At 43.0% G+C, this 18,820-nt stretch overlaps 1 protein-coding gene across 1 annotated transcript in view; it reads right to left on the minus strand.

Moving 5' to 3' along the window:
* LOC149445619 (mucin-2-like) overlaps nt 1-18,820 on the minus strand; it is a 124,678-nt gene that overhangs the window by 58,535 nt on the left and 47,323 nt on the right. Inside the window, 4 exon segments of the mRNA XM_089653505.1 lie at nt 4,869-4,995; nt 9,488-9,582; nt 9,683-9,847; nt 11,250-11,384. Coding sequence (XP_089509631.1) covers nt 4,869-4,995; nt 9,488-9,582; nt 9,683-9,847; nt 11,250-11,384 — 522 coding nt within the window.

Raw genomic sequence — 18,820 nt, forward strand, 5'->3', positions numbered from 1 at the left:
ATAGGGGATCATGGGGCCCCTGTGTCCTTGCCCAAACTCAAAAAAGCCTATGAAAAAGGTACCAGGGGCATCTCATGGGGCCCCCCTGCTGATCCCAGGCCCTCGGGCAGTGCCCAAGTTTCCAAATGGTCAGTCCGCCCCTGCCAGTGGGAGAGGTAAGCTCAGAGACCACAGTAAGGGGGCATCATGCTGGGATAATATGGCCATTAACCTACCATTCTTGTCACTTTGTTCAAAAAAATTTTGTTTGGAGGTGTACATTTCCAGCCTTGTAGCCTTTGTAAGGTGTAGGTGTAGTTCACACTTGGCAGACATAAGCAAGTCAAAATTAGAGTCAGAAGGTCAACCCCATATTGAGTAGATCAATCAACAATTGAGTGTGGAGGGAGGTCATGGTGGCTTTCTGAAGCGCCTTAACTGCTTTTATGGCAAAAATATAATGTCAACCAAAAAAAGGCATCCCATGCCGTTTCTGGAGAGGAAGACCCTGCATTGACGTCCCACTCTTTCTGTAATGCTGAGGGAGTACATTCAGAGTTTTCAGGATGCAAAATCCAGTGAGTGCCAAGGCACTATAGGGAGCCATTACGGCTAGTACCAATTTTAAATGTAATCGCCATGGGACTATCATCAGACAGGCCACTACAGAGATACTCCACCTCAGAGATATCAGCTAGCACAGAGGGATTCACAAAGGCTAAATCAATTCTTGAGGAGGTTTCATAGGAAGTAGAAAAGCAGGAGTACGCTCTGGTAGATGGATGTTTTAACTTCCATACCTCCATAAGGCCGTTGGCAAGGGCCCAATTAGACAAGTCCCCGGCATAAGACTTAGGTGGAGTAGGTCTGTCCAAAGCCCCAAGAATATAATTAAAATCGCCCATAAGCAGAAAAGTTGCAGGGCAGTAAGGGGTGATCCTCTCCATAATACCATAGATCTAGGTAACTTGAAACAGTGGAGGGACATAAGTACTGGCAAATGCATAGCGTTCATTGCGTACTGAAAACACTAGAATAACATATTTACCTTGAGGGTCCATATTATTATTATACAGTATTCATAAAGCGCCGATAGTTCACTCAGTGCTGTACATTACAAAGGGGGACAGAACATGTGACAGAACAATACCAATACAATGCAAAACATGAGGGGATCGAGGGCCCTGCTCTTTCGAGCTTACAATCTAGAAGATATAGACTGCTTCAATGACACCGTAGAGTGTCTTACTTATCGGAATTGAAACACCTCTACCATATGTGGAGTACGAGGCGTGAAAGGCCCTCTGAACCCAAGGTTTCTTCAGGGCCATCAGCTTGTTGCCCACCAAATGCATCTCCTGTAACAATAAGATATGCAGGGCATAGGAAGTATTGGAACAGCAGAGCCCTTTTAAATTTTGAATTGAGCCCCTGGACATTCCAGGAGACAGCGGTATTGTGTTCACTCCTACCAGACATCATGGTGAATGGTCAAATGACAGTGGGGGGGCACCCGGGCCCAGGGGATGGCAACATTGGATGAGCAGCAAGTGAGCACAAACCAGCACATAAAAACACATTCATACAACAAAACATACAAACTACCCAAGCACTTAGTGCTTACCCTGCTGATCTGGTGAACCCTTTTAGAATGAACCTGCACCCAGACTATGAACATAAAGGTATTTACATATTCTGAATAAGCAGTAAAAGCACTTTAAAACAAGTCCTCAGTCTCATCTTTAAGGCTTTGTCCCCTGTTCCCCCGTTAAGGATTGGCATCTTTGGGGAGCAGGGGGGAAGCGGGTACTTGAATTTGACAGGTACCCACTCCCACTTCTGGCGAGATCGGAAGCAGGAGTTGTCCCCCCTCCCTCCCTGTAGTCTTCTGGGACATGTGACAGGTCCCAGAAGACTACAGGACCATTCACAAAGTGCAGCGCTGCTCGCACATGTGCAGTGGGCCCCTGGCTGTGAAGTCACAAGCTATCAAAACTGGGTGCCCACACTGAAGGTTCCAGTGCCGGGGAGAGAAGAAAGCTGGTGAAACCAGCCGTGGTGAGGACAACACTGGACCGAGGGACAGGTATGTGTCTGTATTTTAAAAGTCAGTAGGTACAGTTTTTGTAGCTGCTGACTTTTATTTTTTTTATTCAACTGGAACTCATCTTTAAGTTTTGCAGGGAAATTCATCTTCAAAGTTTACAACAGAAGCACTGAAACCAGTTGTTTTCCTATTATTTTCTTTTCTACAGAATCTTTGCAGCCTGCAAGCCCTCTAATAACAACATGCAGCAAGTGTTTGTAAACTGTTAGAAATCAACTGAAACCTTCTTTGTGATATTTCAGGATAAATTAATTCACTGTACAAGCAGCTAGTGAGGTCAGTGATAACCAGTTTTAAAACTATTTTACTGCTTGCTAAGAACATATAAATTCTTTAATGTTCATAATTGTGGCACTTGTGGTTATCCTCAGTTTAAATGTGACTTAGTTGACAAAGTAATTTCTTAGGAAGAGGCATTATTTCGGTAGTACGGCATTAAAGAGTATCTAAGGCCATTTTTTTCTTCTGCATAAAGTGCTCTTTGTGCCCCTGCTGGAAAATATAATTCTTTCTATTTTTCCTCATGACCATTGTCAGCGGGGCTAAAAGGGAGAGAAAATCCAAAATTGTGAGTTGTCACTTGAACCTGAGACTTCCTTTCCCTTGACTTCATGTTGTATTTCAAATCAGGTAGTGAAGGAAAATCTCCCATTTCCCCAAAAACCACAAAAACATGAAATTAAAACCCAACAGGGGTTTTAACTATTTCCCCTTCTAGCAAAAAGTAAACAATAATGTTAAGCTTTACAAATACTTTAAGGTAGCGCCTATACTGAAAGTCTTTTTATAATACTCTGAGACATATAAGCATTGCAATAGTTAACAGTGTTGGGTACATCAAGCTAATGCATCTACCTGGTAAGCAATAAAACCATTTGGATATTTATCAGTATATTGAACTCAGTTTGGATCTCTGATTCCCAAGTGTGGATGTGGTTATTTATAGTACATAGATCCAAAACCCACGGTGACATCAAAAATAGAAGAGATGTAAGGCAATCCTTTTAAACAGAATAGACCCTATCTCTTTTAGATGTAGCCTGAGAAATGAGTATAGTTTCATGTGCCCAGCTCCTGCTATACTATTTAAGCTATAATGGCAGATAAAATAATAAGTACAAAATTATTATTATTATTATTATTATTATACAGTATTTATAAAGCGCCAATAGTTCGCTCAACGCTGTACATTACAAAGGGGGACAGAACAATACCAATACAATGCAAAACATGAGGGGATTGAGGGCCCTGCTCTTTCGAGCTTACAATCTAGGAGGGAGGGGGTGGTGGCACAGGAGGAGATAGCTGTGGGGGATGGAGTGGTAGGAAGAGTGGAGGAGGTCGGCAAGTTAAAAGGGGGTGGGGTAGGCTTCCCTGAAGAGATGGGTTTTCAGGGTGCGCCTAAAGGAGAGGAGAGTAGGTGATAATCTGATGGGTTGGGGAAGGGAGTTCCAGAGGATGGGTGACACCCTGGAGAAGTCCTGGAGGCGGGCATGGGAGGAGGAGACCAGGGAACTAGAGAGAAGGAGGTCTTGTGAGGAGCGGAGTGCGCATGCTGGGCGGTACTTTGATATTAGGTCAGTGATGTAGTTCGGGGCAGTATGGTGGACAGCTTTGTACGTCAGTGTTAGGATTTTGAATTTGATCCGTTGCGCAATCGGAAGCCAGTGGAGGGATTGGCAGAGGGGGGTGGCGGAAAGGGAGTGGTTGGAAAGGTGAATGAGTCTGGCAGCCGTATTCAGGATCGACTGAAGCTGGGATAACCAGCGGCGAGGCAGGCCAGTGAGGAGGGAGTTGCAGTAGTCGAGTCGTGATATGATGAGGGAGTGGATGAGCTGTTTAGTGGTTTCTGGGGTTAGGAACGTGCGTATTTTGCCGATGTTGAGGAGGTGGAGTCTGCATGAGTTTGTTAAAGATTGGACTTGGGGCTGGAAGAATAGGTTGAATCCAGAATGACACCAAGTACTCTGGCCTGCGGGTATCTAAAGGGCAGTGTCTCACCTGTCTCCTTTTACTTAAATATCTGATTGCATGGGCATCATGGCTATATTACACCTCCTCTGCACAATACATAAAAATCATAACAGGAATATGAGACCACACTTTTGGCCTGAACACCCCTCCCTTTCTTTCTTCACTATTGTCCCTCTAGTTTTGTTCTCCTCCTTCCTTCCCCTTCCCACTTCCACCCATTGCCTCCTCCCTTTTAAATATTCTACCCTTTACCATATCCTCCCTTCCCTATATACATCCTCTGCTTAAACAAAAAAGTCAGCATTCACTATCACACCATACAACCTATCTTACCCATGGTGGAAGAAAAGAAAATTGATGAATCTATGGCTTGCCAAAGGATCTGCGGGCATGGCTACACCATGCTGTGTCTATAGATGCACACAGCTCAGGCTTGGGGACACACTTGCACGGGTGGCCCCTCAGCACACAGCTTGCACCCACAGGGGGCACCCACAGGAAAGGAGGAGCAGACAGCATCAACAGGAACCCCGGAAGAAGAGGTAAGGGACTACTCTGTAATACCATTGCACAGAGAAGGTAAGTGTAACATCTTTTTTATTATAATTATATAAAACTATTTGCCTTTACATAGTTACATACAATAACTTTAAAGTAAAAAAAAAAGTTTGTTAGGTATTGAAGAAAAAAAACTGAAATACAGTGCTGTGTTTAGAAATGGGTTAATTATAACTGCAAAAATCAATTTGAAAAAATGTGGTATGACAGAACTTTAAAGTTAAAAATATGATAAGAGTGTTATACTTACGGCACACATTGTCTCTCCAGCCAGTGAGAAGGACTCCTTTCTTAGTACATGCAAAGGCGTAAGATGAGAGGGCAGCGCACATGCACTCCTCGCTGTCTGTACAGCTGCAGGTATCTGACATACAGTTCTAGACACACAAGATACACCATCAAATTTACAGCATAAGTCATTGTGAAATAAAAACAAGAGCAGGCAGGCCTGAAGGTTGAATCACTTTAGGTAGTAAGCAACAAAACTTGCAGACAAAGCAGTTTATAGAATAAGTTGATATTTAAAAAAGACAGTAATATAAAATGATAAATATAGAAAGAAACAATAACATTTCATTCTGTCATTATTGGTTAGCAGGTCAACCTAATAAACAAATGGCACAAAAAATAAAATGAAATGAAACAAGAAATGTAAAAACAACTGAGGACTATATAAAAATCAACAGATCTAGCTAAACCATTAAATGTACACAAGGTGGTGCTCTATGTCCACCACTTGCCCTCCAAAAGGATTTACTGCCTTCCTGACCAGGCCATTTTTGTGCGTTACAGCATTGTGTTATTTTAACTGACAATTGCACAGTCATGCAATGCTGTACATAAATGAAATTTATGTCCTTTTTTTCCCACAAATAGAGCTTTCTGTTGGTGGTATTTGATCACCTCTGAATTTTTTACTTTTTGCGCTATAAACAAAAAAAAGAATGACAATTTTGAAAATAAAAAATATTTTTGACTTTTTGCTATAAAACATATCAAATAAAAAAAAAACAAATTTTGTAATAAATTTTGGGCAAAATGTATTCTGCTACATGTCTTTGCTAAAAAAAAAATACGTGTAAATTAATTGGTTTACGTGAAATTTATAGCATCTACAAATAGCGGTACGTATAATGGAATTTAATTTTTTTTTTATACTAGTAATGACGGTGATCAGTGACATATAGCGGGACTGCGGGACCACGGCAGGCATCCTGACACTGGGTGGGAACTAACTGCCACTGACATCCCCAGTGATACTAATACAGTGATCGGTGCTAATAAAAAGCACTGACACTGTACTAATGACACCGGGCAGGAAGGGGTTAACTTTTGGGCAATCAAAGGGTTAACTGTGTGCTTTTTACTATGTGTGCTGTTTCAGTAGGGAGTCCTTGCTGGCAGGAGAGAGCCCTGTGTTGTTTCTCTCCCTTGTTAGCTTGCATGGCGATCAATGGGTACCGGCGGGGAATCTCCGGCCGGGACACGGTGACTGACATGCCTAGCCACCCCCTACCCAGAAATGTAAATCACGTAAATATATGTGGTTTTGCGCAGCCCTGCTGCAATATTTCTACTGTAGGGCAGCGGGCAAGCAGTTAAAGTGGTTGTAAAACTCTGAAATGAAAAACGAACAAAGCATGTCCTTCTATAAGAAGTGCTTGCCTCTACCTAAAGCACCTAGTGTGATTTCTCTCTCCTCTCTCATTCCTCTGCTATCTAGTTACTACTGTTTAGAGTAAGTGATGTGAAAAAAATCACTTTCTATTAGAGATCAGTATCCAAGAAAGTGCTTACATTGTCAAGTGCATTTGCTTTATGTTTGAAATGAATTTGCAGCTAGGTGCATGCACTATGGGTCACTGTTGTCATCACAGCAATTTAAGATGCAAGGCAAAAGCACATCCCCTTGAAACTTCTGACTGTGTCTGCTGGGGGAAAGTGGGGGGTTACATACCAATCAGGGGCAGACTGACAACTCATGGGGCCCCCGGGCAATAGGGGATCATGGGGCCCCTGTGTCCTTGCCCAAACTCAAAAAAGCCTATGAAAAAGGTACCAGGGGCATCTCATGGGGCCCCCTACTGACCCCGGGCCCTCGGGCAGTGCACGAGTTTCCAAATGGTCAGTCCGCCCCTGATACTAATATTGGATAGTGCAATATCTGGTGCAGCTCTGCACAGAAACCAATCAGCTTCCAGGTTTTCTTCAAAGCCTAAAGTGATTATAAAGGCTCAACGTTTTTTACCTTCATGCATCCCCCCCAATACATACCTGAGCCCCACTGTGATCCAGCATGTGCACGAGTGAGCCTGCTTGCTCTGGGGGCATTTGGAAGGAGGGAGGGGCCAGGAACACCAATGAGGGGATCTGAGAGGAGGAGGATCAAGGCAGCTCTATGCAAAACCATTATACAGAGCAGGTAAGTACCAGGGGTTTTTTTTTCAGCTGGAACTTGGAAGAACTCAGTTTCACCACCTTTGGTTCAAGCCCTCTGCTCCCTGCTCACCACTATCACTTGTAAACACAGAAGTCTGGCTTCTGTGTTTACAAGTGACAGCCTGTCTCCCAACTGATGTCTTGAGTGGCTCCCACTGAGTGCAGGATGAGGACAAGGGAGATGCAAGTGTCCAGGATGCAGTGCAGATATCGACACCCCCACTGAATGATCTCCCTGAAAAGTGAGGGAAGAAGAGTCACATAAAATGTTCGGGGAGGTACTAGAGCTGGCTGGATGCTTTAGCTTAATATAGCAACAAAAGTAAGACATGTGGAAAATGGTAAAGCTTTTAAGGGGGGGAGATGGGGGAAGAGAAGGAGGTGTTGCATGCAGAGGTCGTGTACATAGCGCACCCCCAAATTCTGTACATCGTGCACCTCTAAAGTAATGTACAACGGTATGTGAAGCACTCCTGCTATTTAATGCGCCTTTAAGACCCTCCCACTGTTAGCCAATTTGACCCCACCCACTATTTTATGCAGTGTGTGTGAGTGAGTGTGTGGGGCGGGGGTCATGGTTGAGTTCCTTCACTTACACCATATTGCCAAAAGTATAGGGATGCCTGCCTTTACACGCACATGAACTTTAATGGCATCCCAGTCTTAGTCCATAGGGTTCTATAGTGAGTTGGCCCACCCTTTGTAGCTATAACAGCTTCAACTCTTCTGGGAAGGCTGTCCACAAGGTTTAGGAGTGTGTCTATGGCAATGTTTGACCATTCTTCCAGAAGCGCATTTGTGAGGTCACTCCAGGCTCCACTCTAATTCATCCCAAAGGTGTTCTATCAGGTTGAGGACAGGACTCTATGCAGACCAGTCAAGTTAATTCATCGAAAACTCACTCATCCATGTCTTTATGGATCTTGCTTTGTGCATTGGTGTGTAGTCATGTTGGAACAGGAAGGGGCCTTCCCCAAGCTGTTCCCAAAAAGTTAGGAGCATGAAATTGTCCAAAATGCCTTGGTATGCTGATGCCTTAAGTGTTCCCTTCACTGGAATTAAGGGGCCAAGCCCAACCCCTGAAAAACAACTCCACACCATAAACCCAGACATGTCCATTGAATTGCCAGACAGAGAAGCATGATTCGTCACTCCAGAGAACACATCTCCACTGCTCTAGGGTCTACACCACTGCATTCGATGTTTTGCATTGCACTTGGTGATGTAAGGCTTGGATGCAGCTGCTCGGCCATGGAAACCCATTCCATGAAGCTCTCTATGCACTGTTGTTGTGCTAATTTGAAGAGCACATGAAGCTTGGAGGTCTATAGCTATTGACTCGCAGACAGATGGCGACTTCTGCGCACTGCGCACTTCAGCATGTGCTGACCCGCTCTGTCATTTTACGTGGCCTACCACTTGGTGGCTGAGTTGCTGTTGTCCCCAGTTGTTTCCACTTTGTTATAATGCCACTAACAGTTGAGCTTGGAATATAGTTAGTTGCAAGGAAATTTCATGGATGGACTTATTGCACAGTTGACAACCTACCACGGTACCACGCTTGAATTCACTGAGCTCCTGAGAGCGACCCATTCTTTCTAAATGTTTGTAGAAGCAGTCTGCATGTCTAGTTGCTTGATTTTATACAACTGTGGCCATGGAGGTGATTGGAACACCTGAATCCAATGATTTGGAGGGGTGCCCCAATACTTTTGACAATATAGTGTATTTTCTGAGAAGAAAAGCCCTGGGTAAGTATAATATTTTTATTATTACAAAAAAATATTACCTGTATTATCACTTTAATTGAATAATCTGAAGTTAGGCAGGCCATACATGGGTTGATTTTCGAACGATTTTTCATTTGAAAATCAGACCTAAGAACAATCGGCCGATTTTCGCTCTGTTAGTGGGCAATGGCATCGGCCGATTTTCATGGTTCCTCCTCATTTCGTTTATCGGGCATGCCAAAAAATTCATGAAATCATTGGTGGCACCATCGGATTACAGAAGAACAATGTTTTCTATTTTTGATATAGAAAAATTGTTCAGAATTCAACCCATGTATGGCCTACTTTTGAAGTTGATTGGCTACCATGCACAGCTGCACCAGATTCTGAGTGCTCCAGTTTTAGTAAATCTTCCCCTGTTGGTTTATCGAAAGGAAATGGTTTGCTATAAATATTGAATACAGCCAATTATCCTGTTTATTCACTTTTCAATCATCTGACATTGTCTGCTAAAGTCCATGGACACCCAGAGATTGAGAATTTCTAGAATTCTAAGATCAGGCATCAAACATCTTATGTCTATGGGTTCCTTTACTTTACACATTCCTATGTTGTCTCACTTGTAGGAAATTTCCCCAGCTGACTGCATGTTTAACATTCTTGTACAAAGGCTTAATAGAAAAAATGATAGGGACATTACCGCATGATAAATAAGAGGGCTTTCCAAGCTGTGGCACTCGGTGAAGGGACCAGTTTCAGATGTAAGAAGACCACACCAATGCATTGCATATCTTTCTGCAGAACAACGCAAATGTATTTGATATCACAAGAGAAAAGCATGATTTACAACATGTTTACAATGCTATGTTTAGTTCACCTTTCATAAAAGACATACCCTTCTCAATGCTGAGTGAACATGGGTCTTCATAGCTGTTCTTGATATTTGGACAGTTGGCTAAAGTCTTCCAGGTATTAACAAAGCCTGCAGCCGTACTTTCAATGACTCCACTTAGAGCTTTAAAATCATCACTTTGGATTTTGTTGTAGTTTCCGCACAGACCTTTAATGTATAATGATATCAGAGAAGTCTGGATGTTTTCATGGTGCTAAATAATGCTTAACTACAATGTACTAGGGAAGGGTCTTTCTATATAAGAAAAAGCTGCAAAAAAAGCTCGCCCAGCTAGAAGAAGCCAATGGAAACAAATAGAAAAAAGGGAGGGGGGGTGAGAAAGAGGTGGGACTTTCTATGTGCCTATATGTTAACATAAAAATAATAAGATATTCAAATAATAGTTATACTTTGGACTAGGGATGCACTGTTACCAATACCGGTATCAGTATTGGTGTTGATACTGAGTATTTAACGAGAACTCGCACTCATAAAAATGCTCCTGATACCCAAAACCAATACTTTGTGGTGTGATTTGCGTCGATGCAAAATGAATTGTCTTAGCCTGAGTTCACACAGGAATGGTGCAGAAAACCTTCCTGCACCAATCCCATGTTGTCATACAACTAAAAGCCGCTTCACAGGTGTGGGGATTTGAAATCCCCACAGCCATATAGATGGCTTCTGATTGGTCAGCAAGGTCATGGTGTTGCCCAATCAGAAGTCATCTAGCTCGTACTGTCATCCCTGCAAGGAGAGAAGAGAAAGCCTGTGACAAGCCTGGGTTCACACAGGAGCAATGGAGAAAGTGCATGTGCTTTGGACAGGAATGGCACCACATTCCTGTTCAAATCACATGCCATTTTTTGCAGTGTGATTTCCACCAATTTATTTTGTGTGGACCCGAATCGCACCACAAAGTATCAGTACTCTGTATGGGTGAGTACTTGGCCAAAAGTATCAGTACTCATACTCACCGATTAAAAAAAGGGCATAGATGCATCCCTACTTAGGACCTATGCATGGTCTTTTAAATTTGTTGTACATGGACACACAGGCTTACACGGAGGTGCTTTAACCTCTTCACACCGGCCGCACACAAATGTGCGGCCTCCCGGCGTCTGAGCCTAGACGCCGAAAGGCACACATTTGTGTGCAATTAAGAAAAACATATGTGCTGAGAGCATGCGCCCTGCGCTCTCCCAGCACACATGTCCAGCACTCACAGAAAGGTCCCGATCCCCTCTTTCGATCAGGACCTTTCCCGATCATGTGACCGCCGTGACGGCGACTCATGGCAGTCACATGTCCCTAAAACCCCGCCCCGCCTCCCGGCTTCTGAAACCCTTAAAGGGCCGGGAGGCGCCATCGCCAATGGGTTAACAAGGTAAAGGAGTTCAGCAGTGAGAAAATGATGACTTTACTATGGTTTTGTAGGATGGTGTGGAGACTAACATAGGGAAACCTCATTCTTGGATTTTTAGAGATGTGTAAGATGCAAGCAGGTGCTTTAATGTACCTGTACCAAGCCAAGAGTGAAATATCAGTTTACAGTGTAAGAATATCTTACCACTAGTCTGATGTTTATAAGAAGGATCCAAATCCATATAAACCTGCATTACTGGAACACACTGAACAATGAGAGAGATTGCACGTGTTTTTATGTTCATAAAAAATGATGTAGGCTGAGAAATTGTCATATTGGCTGTGAAAGACAACATATTGTTAGTCAGGATTGAAGCATTGGCACTCCTCTGCAAGGTTATTAAAGTGATACTAAACACACAACAGTAAAATCAGTCTGTATATGCTGTAAAGCATGCTTGTTATACTCACTGTGGAACCTAAGGGGCTGTTTGATCCTGTCTTTTCTGATCCTCCCCTTCTTCCACAGTCCCCAATCCATCTACTGATATTACAGAGCCCTTAGAGACACTCTGCACATGCTCAGATTGGTGTGTATTGCTAGAGAGTCTTTTTTTTTTTAAGAGTGCATGTGATCAGCACAGGGCTAATTAGCATTGTCTAACAGAGGGTCAGGGGTTATGCTGCCTCATAGGACATTCATAGGAGAATGAAAATTATTCTTACAAGGTTAACCAGTGCTCAGCCAGACAGTCATAGAAGTTACAAGACTTCTCTAACTGCTGATAAGAAAAGGTATTGAGAAGTTTATATTTACTAACATAACTGAATTTCCATGTTTCGTGTATTGTAGGAGACCAGATATAGTGGATGCAGGGTCCTGGGTTTAGTAACACTTTAAGGGATGTGGTTAAATGATTTACTCTGTAGCCCAAAAGATGTTGAAAAGGTTGCATAAAGAGATCCTGTCAACTAATACAGAAAGCTTTCAGGATGCCTTAGATCCCTTCATCAGGCCTTATACATTTGTGTATTTGTGAGAAACTTGATGAAAGGATCTAAGACATCCCACAAGTTTATATCTTTAATAACTTGTTAGACAAAAAAAGCAGATCATTTAAACACCAAACCTTTTCAAAATAAACATTTTTATTCACTTTCAGTATATTTTTAAACTTTCTAGCAAATTTTACATATTCAAGAAATGATTCCCGGGTACTCCGGTTTCCTCCTCCCACACTCCAAAGACATGCTGGTAGGTGAAGTGGCTCCTGTGTAAATTGACCCTAGTATGTGTATGTAGGAATGGGAGTTAGGGACCTTAGATTGTACACCCCTTGAGGGTTAGGGACTGATGTGAATGTAATATATATGTAAAGCGCTGCGTAAATTGATGGCGCTATATAAGTACCTGAAATAAATAATAAATAATTCCCTAGCACAGTTTCCTCCCTCCATGCATGCATATCATAGTTCTCTTCTCTTCTTTGATTAGCAAATTATTATCTATGCTGGCCCAGCTCATCTGAGCTCATCTGGGTTGTTCCTTAACAACCATTGACAGCTAGGATAGTGGTGACATCATTGGCCAAATATGGCCATGTGGTTATATTTAGGCAATTATGTAACCCACTCCTTTTCCTGTTTATTTGCCCCCGTGGCTGGGGATTCCTTAGCAATCACTGACATATGAAAGTCTCCATGCTGAATGTCCTAAACATTCTCTAAACTCATCCTTATAGATTAGCAACTATAGGGATCTCTGGATGGCTCAGTCAGGGCAATTACCCGGCTCTACCTTAACAACTGTTGACATAAGATATTAGCTACACAGTGAGCGATACCCAGCAAGTTTTTGCCTGGACAAAATGCAGTAGAAATACAAGCTCCCTGCCAACTGCCTAATATGCGATACATCCATGTGCTGAAACTCAAGGTTGGCCATGCAGCAGCAGGTCTTCAATGAGTATCAGTGTGGGTATAGGAGGAAGACAGGCTCTAGGGAGCTGGGGTTTATTTCACTATGTCAATGGTTCCTGATTCAGGGTGTCCTGCCATCATTCGAATAGGTGACCAGAATAGTGAGACTCTGAGGTGGGGATTGGTGACACAATTCTTCTGGTGTTCCTGCTGGAGCACTCACTGCATGGTTTAATAGACTGAGCACTGGAGGCAGAGCAGCAGAAGGAAGAGGAGGATTTCCTGCTTTCCCAGAGCTAGCAGCATGCTATCCCTACAGAGGCAGCAGATGACAGAGGAGGAGTATGAGGCAGAGGGTTGGGGTGCTGGCAGTGAGGAGGAAGAGGGAATGAGCTAGACTAGGCATTTCATCCTTTTCAAAACCTGCTAGTTGTCATTGTTTGTGTTTCAGTCCCTATTGTCCATTTCTTCCTCACTCTGAATACCACTTGGAGGAACTGACTGTTTGACAATCCTGTCACACCATTGTTCTGGTCATATTCAGTGTATAATTTTTATAATTGTTGTCATTATATAACCATTAACTGTGGATTTGTACACTATTTATAATTTATTCCATCATTTGTGAGCACTGGATATGCTTGTAAACACACCAAAATTGCCTGATCTAATAGAAAGTCTATGGGAAAGTGTAGGTAATCCGCACAAAAACTGTGAGTACGCTGTGGTTTTTCCGTATGAAACTGCCCTAAGAAGATACAAATGCACAAGTGTCTTTTAGGCTCCATTTACACTAAGGCGTTTCAAATCGCAGGCACAATCACCATGATTCTGCCTGTGATTTGAAAATGCACTGTGAAAGTGTGAAAACCTGGAGAATGCGCCGCGGCTGCACAAAGCAAATTGTGGGATGCATGACACTCATAAAAGAACCTTTGTTGGGCATCGTGTGGTCCAGCGATTTTGTTTGTGTGACTGCAGCGTGTTTGCTGCATGGAAAAAAGAGCTGCGATCGTGGCAAAAATTAGCTGCGATCATGGCAAAAATGCCCTGATTTTCAGGTATCATTGAAATTAATGCCACCTGAACATGCGATCGCGCGTTTTCACCCTTTTGCGGTGCATTTTCAAATCGCAGACAGAATCACAGTGTGACTGGTGCCTTAATATTACATGGCTGTCATTAAAAATATTTTGTAATACACAAACCTCCTTTTAAAAATAAAGTAGAAAAAAAGCAGTGCAAGAAATGTATGTTTGCAGGTCAGCTGCCGAGAAATAAACATTCCCTGTCACATATGAGATCCATTCTTGACTCAGATCATTCTATTTAATATTAATATTTTTCAGAATGGATTTATTGTTATATTTGAAAATATGTATTTACCCCAATGTTGGAAAACTTAATGGAGCAATTCTTGTGACTTTTAGGCTCGGTTCACACTACTGTGACCTGAAAGTCGCTCAACGTATGGTGTGACTTTGCCAGGCGGTTTCCTGGTGATTTGCTAATGACTGGAGTAAGATTTTGATGGGACTTGATGTGCAACGTCCATGCCATGCAACACCGCGCATAGCAGCTGTCTCATCCAACCTCCATTACACTCATGGGCATCCACCGTCTCCAGTAATATATTTACAGTGGACAGGACAGGATTTCCAATGCCGCCGGCGCTGTATAGCATATAAGGAATGCATCCCAACACCATCTAGCGGTACTGTCCCCATATTACTCCTGACTTGCTGGAATGGAAAGCTCTCTATGTCATAAGGGATGGTGAGCAGCTGACAATTATATGTATATATGGCTGTTGATGAACAATATGTGTTACAATATTACAATATGTGTGAGCTTATGAAGCAGACGGAGCCACTATACATGGCTTAAAGTCACTTTATTTTATGGGAAATCTTTACCCGGATTACTGCCGCATAGCAAGTCATACTGTATATTCTGTCATGTTATTACTTATTTAGGCACCAACTGTGAATTTAATCTATATGCTTCTCAGACAGCTGGTCCTCAATCTGACTGCAATCTTCATCATATGGGGCATCCTTTTATGATAATTATCTAACTTCTGATATCAGATATATAGGAATTCATCCCATGTGATTCCTCACATCTTATCTTAATCATTTATTGCCTCCCATGTGTGTGGTTGTATGAGCAGCTGCTTGGGTGACCAGACAACGTTGTCATTTTAATTTGGTGAAGTTATGGCGGTGGTTTGCTCAGCTTCTGTGTACTAATTGTGCCAAGTAAAATTGTTTTTCAGTAAAGTCCTTTTGATTAGGTTGCACAGTCCCATATGAAACTACCTTCTGGGGGGACCTCTTTCCCCCATGCATAAACCAATTTGACCAGTTACCGCAACTGAGCCTCAGTCTGTCTCTACCTTACAAAACATTTTATGAATAACATTTTATTAAATTTTCCACATGTATATACATACATGACATTTTAAAAAGAAATAGAGAGAAAGAAAAACAAAGGGATCATCGATGCTAGTAACATGGGTAGAAAAATAACAGTATGCAATGACAATAGGGCAACATTGGAAGGATGATCAAGTCCGCACAAGTCAAGCAGGTTGACCAGAGGTGTAAACATCCCACGGGTTCCACACAGCTTCAAATAAGATTATAGAATCGGCATGTGAAGCGGTAAGATATTCCATTTTCCTAATATCTGCAATAATCTTAAATAATGTCAACATTGAGGGAGGTGTAGGGGAGAGCCAGCTCATTGGAATGCTTCTCCTGGCCGCCGTCAAAATATGCACAGAGAGTCTCCTCGATGGTCTAGAGAGACCTGGAAAGGGCAGGCCCAATAAAAAATAAAGAGGCTCAAAAGGGAGAGAGGAATGTAATACCAGTTGTAATAAGGCCAAAACCTCTTCCCAAAAGGGAGTGATAAGCCTACAATCCCAAAAAATGTGAAAAAGGGAGCCGGTTTCCCTCCCGCAGCGCCAGCAAGCAGGAGAAGCACTCAAGTTACAAGAATGGAGCACATCAGGGGTTCGATACCACAACATTATGATTTTGTAAGCATTTTCCTTATAAACTACACACATAGAGGATTTGGATGCGTTCTCCCATATTTTCTTCCACTGCAACAAGTCAATGTCAAAGCGGAGAAATTGGGACCACTTACGCATATAGCGATGGGTATCAATAGTTAAGGGAGGGACATCTAGCAGGAGCTTATATGTATTGGAGACTGTGCCCTTTTGATGTGGGCCCTGAATACACAGGCGCTCAAAGGGTGTAGGCTTCTGCAGAGTCAATGAGGGTGACAGGGTGGAGAAAAAATGGCGTATCTGCAAATAAACATAGAAGTGCTGAGGAGGTATTTGGGTATTTTTTTGGATGTCGGAAAATGATTTAAATTTCCGAGTCACGGGATGGACCAGATGACGCAGTTGGAAAAGATCGGCTGAGGCCCATGGGAGCATTCGGTGTAAGGACAAACTATCTGGAAGGGAGGGATTAAAGAGAACATTAGTCAGAGGGGAGCACTCGGAGGACAAAGCGAATTTAGCCCTGCATCTCTTCCAGATAGACAAGGAGAATTGCATGGGTCCAAGTAAAAGGTGTCGGTGAGAAGCGATGGCCACCGCTGACATATCCCAAAGCAGAGAGCATAAATGGGTCGGAGTAAGTTGTAAGGTTTCAATCTCAGTCCATTTGTTAGAAGGGCGTCTGGTGGACCAGGAGATTAAAAAACGAAGGTGGGTGGCATAGTAATAGGTCACAATATCCGGTACTCCCAAGCCTCCTCTAGAGCGTAAAGAAAGGAGTACAGAACGTGCAATTCTATGTTGTTTGTTGTGCCAAATAAAACGTAAGAGAGATTTTTGGATAGAATTTAGCTTGGACATAGGGATGGGGACGGGGAGAGTTGCAAATAGATACAAAAGTTTGGGCAGTACGGTCATTTTTATAACATTTATACGTCCAAGAAAGGAAATAGGTAGGGTGTCCCAAACTTTTAAGGAACGGGAAATAGCAACAAATAGGGGGGGAAAATTAGCCTCATATATGGAATGGTAGGAGGAAGTAAGGTTGGTACCCAAATACTTCAGCGAGTGGGTACACCAACGATATTGGTAAGATGCTTGGAGAGAGGTTAACATGTCGGGTGGGATATGAAGTGGGAGTGCTTCGGTTTTGGATGTATTTACCTTGTAGCCTGACAGGGTCCCAAATAATTGTAAGGTTTTATGAAGAACCGGAAGAGAGGTGCAAGGACTAGTTAGAGTAAGAAGGATATCGTCTGCAAATAGGGACAATTTATATTCACGCCCATGGGAATGTATCCCTCGTATGTCAGGGTTAGATCGAATGGCAGTGGCCAGCGGCTCTAGGCAGAGGATAAACAGTAAAGGGGAAAGTGGGCACCCCTGCCTTGTACCGTTCGACATCCTGAAAGAAGGTGAAAGAAATGAAGACAATCTGACCTCTGAGGACGGGGAGGAGTAAAGGACCTTCAGGGCCATCACAAACGGGCCCCGGAAACCATATCTCTCCAAGATCATAAACATATAGGGCCAGCTAAGGCGATCAAAAGCTTTTTGAGCATCCAAACTCAGCAATATAGCAGGGGATGAAGTTCTGTTAATCAGGTCGATCAGGTCAATAGACCTCCTGGTATTGTCCGCTGCGTGTCTGGTGGGCACAAAGCCCACTTGGTCCCTGTGTATGAGCTTGGAGAGGAATCGGGAAAGCCTATTGGCCAAAATCTTAGTAAATATTTTATAATCAGAGTTTAACAGGGCAATGGGGCGATAATTGTCCGGAATAGAAGGATCCTTATCAGGCTTGGGGATAACGGAAATATATGCACGTGAAAAATCAGCCTGAGGGGGGACACCTCTTAAGAGATCTTGAAACAAAGAGAGAAGATGGGGGGCCAAAATGCCTATGAACGTCTTGTAATAAGAATAAGGCAAGCCATCGGGTCCTGGTGATTTGTGAGAAGGGAGCTGCCTAATCGTATCATACAGCTCCTCAGATGAGATATCGGCATTAAGGGCCAAAAGGTCAGAAGGTGATATCTGCGGCAAAGAGAATGACTCAAAGAAGGCATCGAATGACGTTTTACAAAAAGGAGGATGGAGATCTGGGGTTAAACAGTTGTAGAGAGTCTTATAATATGATCCAAAAAGTGAGGCCATTACATGAGGGTCATATGTAGGTGTACCATCTGATTGAAGAAGATGGTCTGGTAACGAGGAAGAAAATTGCGTTTTAAGCCTGTTGACTAGCATACGGTGGGGCTTATTGGAAAATTCATAAAATTTCTGTTTGACCCAAAGAAGTGATTGCACAGCTCTATGTGAGTCAAGAGCTTTGATTTGGTCGCGTAGAGAAGTAACCCTACGAAGACGGGTTATGGACGGCTTGATTAGCAGTTGACGCTCAGCCGAGGATAATTGGTGGATGAGAGAAGCCTTGGCACTGGCTGAGGACTTTTTCAAACGGGAGCCTATAGAGATACATATTCCCCGGAAAACGGCCTTGTGGGCTTCCCAAAGTGTCGAGGAAGAAGTCACCGAGCCAACGTTGTCTTGGAAGTACATATCCAATCCCCGAGAGAGTTCTTCACGGAAACGGGCAGTAGTGAGAAAGGTCTCATTGAGACGCCAATGACAAGCTTTCGGTAAAGAATCAGGGAAGAAAAGATTCAGAGACAAAGAGGCGTGATCGGACCATGTACTGGGATTGATTTCGGATGAAACCAAGAGAGGGAGTAAGGGGGAAGAGATAAAAAAGTGGTCCAAGCGGGAGAAACTCCGATGAGGGATGGAGTAGAAAGTATACTGTTTATGAAGGGGATGTTTGATCCGCCAAG

This window comes from Staurois parvus, unplaced genomic scaffold (genome assembly GCF_062004578.1).
Source record: "Staurois parvus isolate SC_StPar_1 unplaced genomic scaffold, SC_StPar_1.0 ptg000715l, whole genome shotgun sequence".
NCBI lineage: Eukaryota > Metazoa > Chordata > Amphibia > Anura > Ranidae > Staurois > Staurois parvus.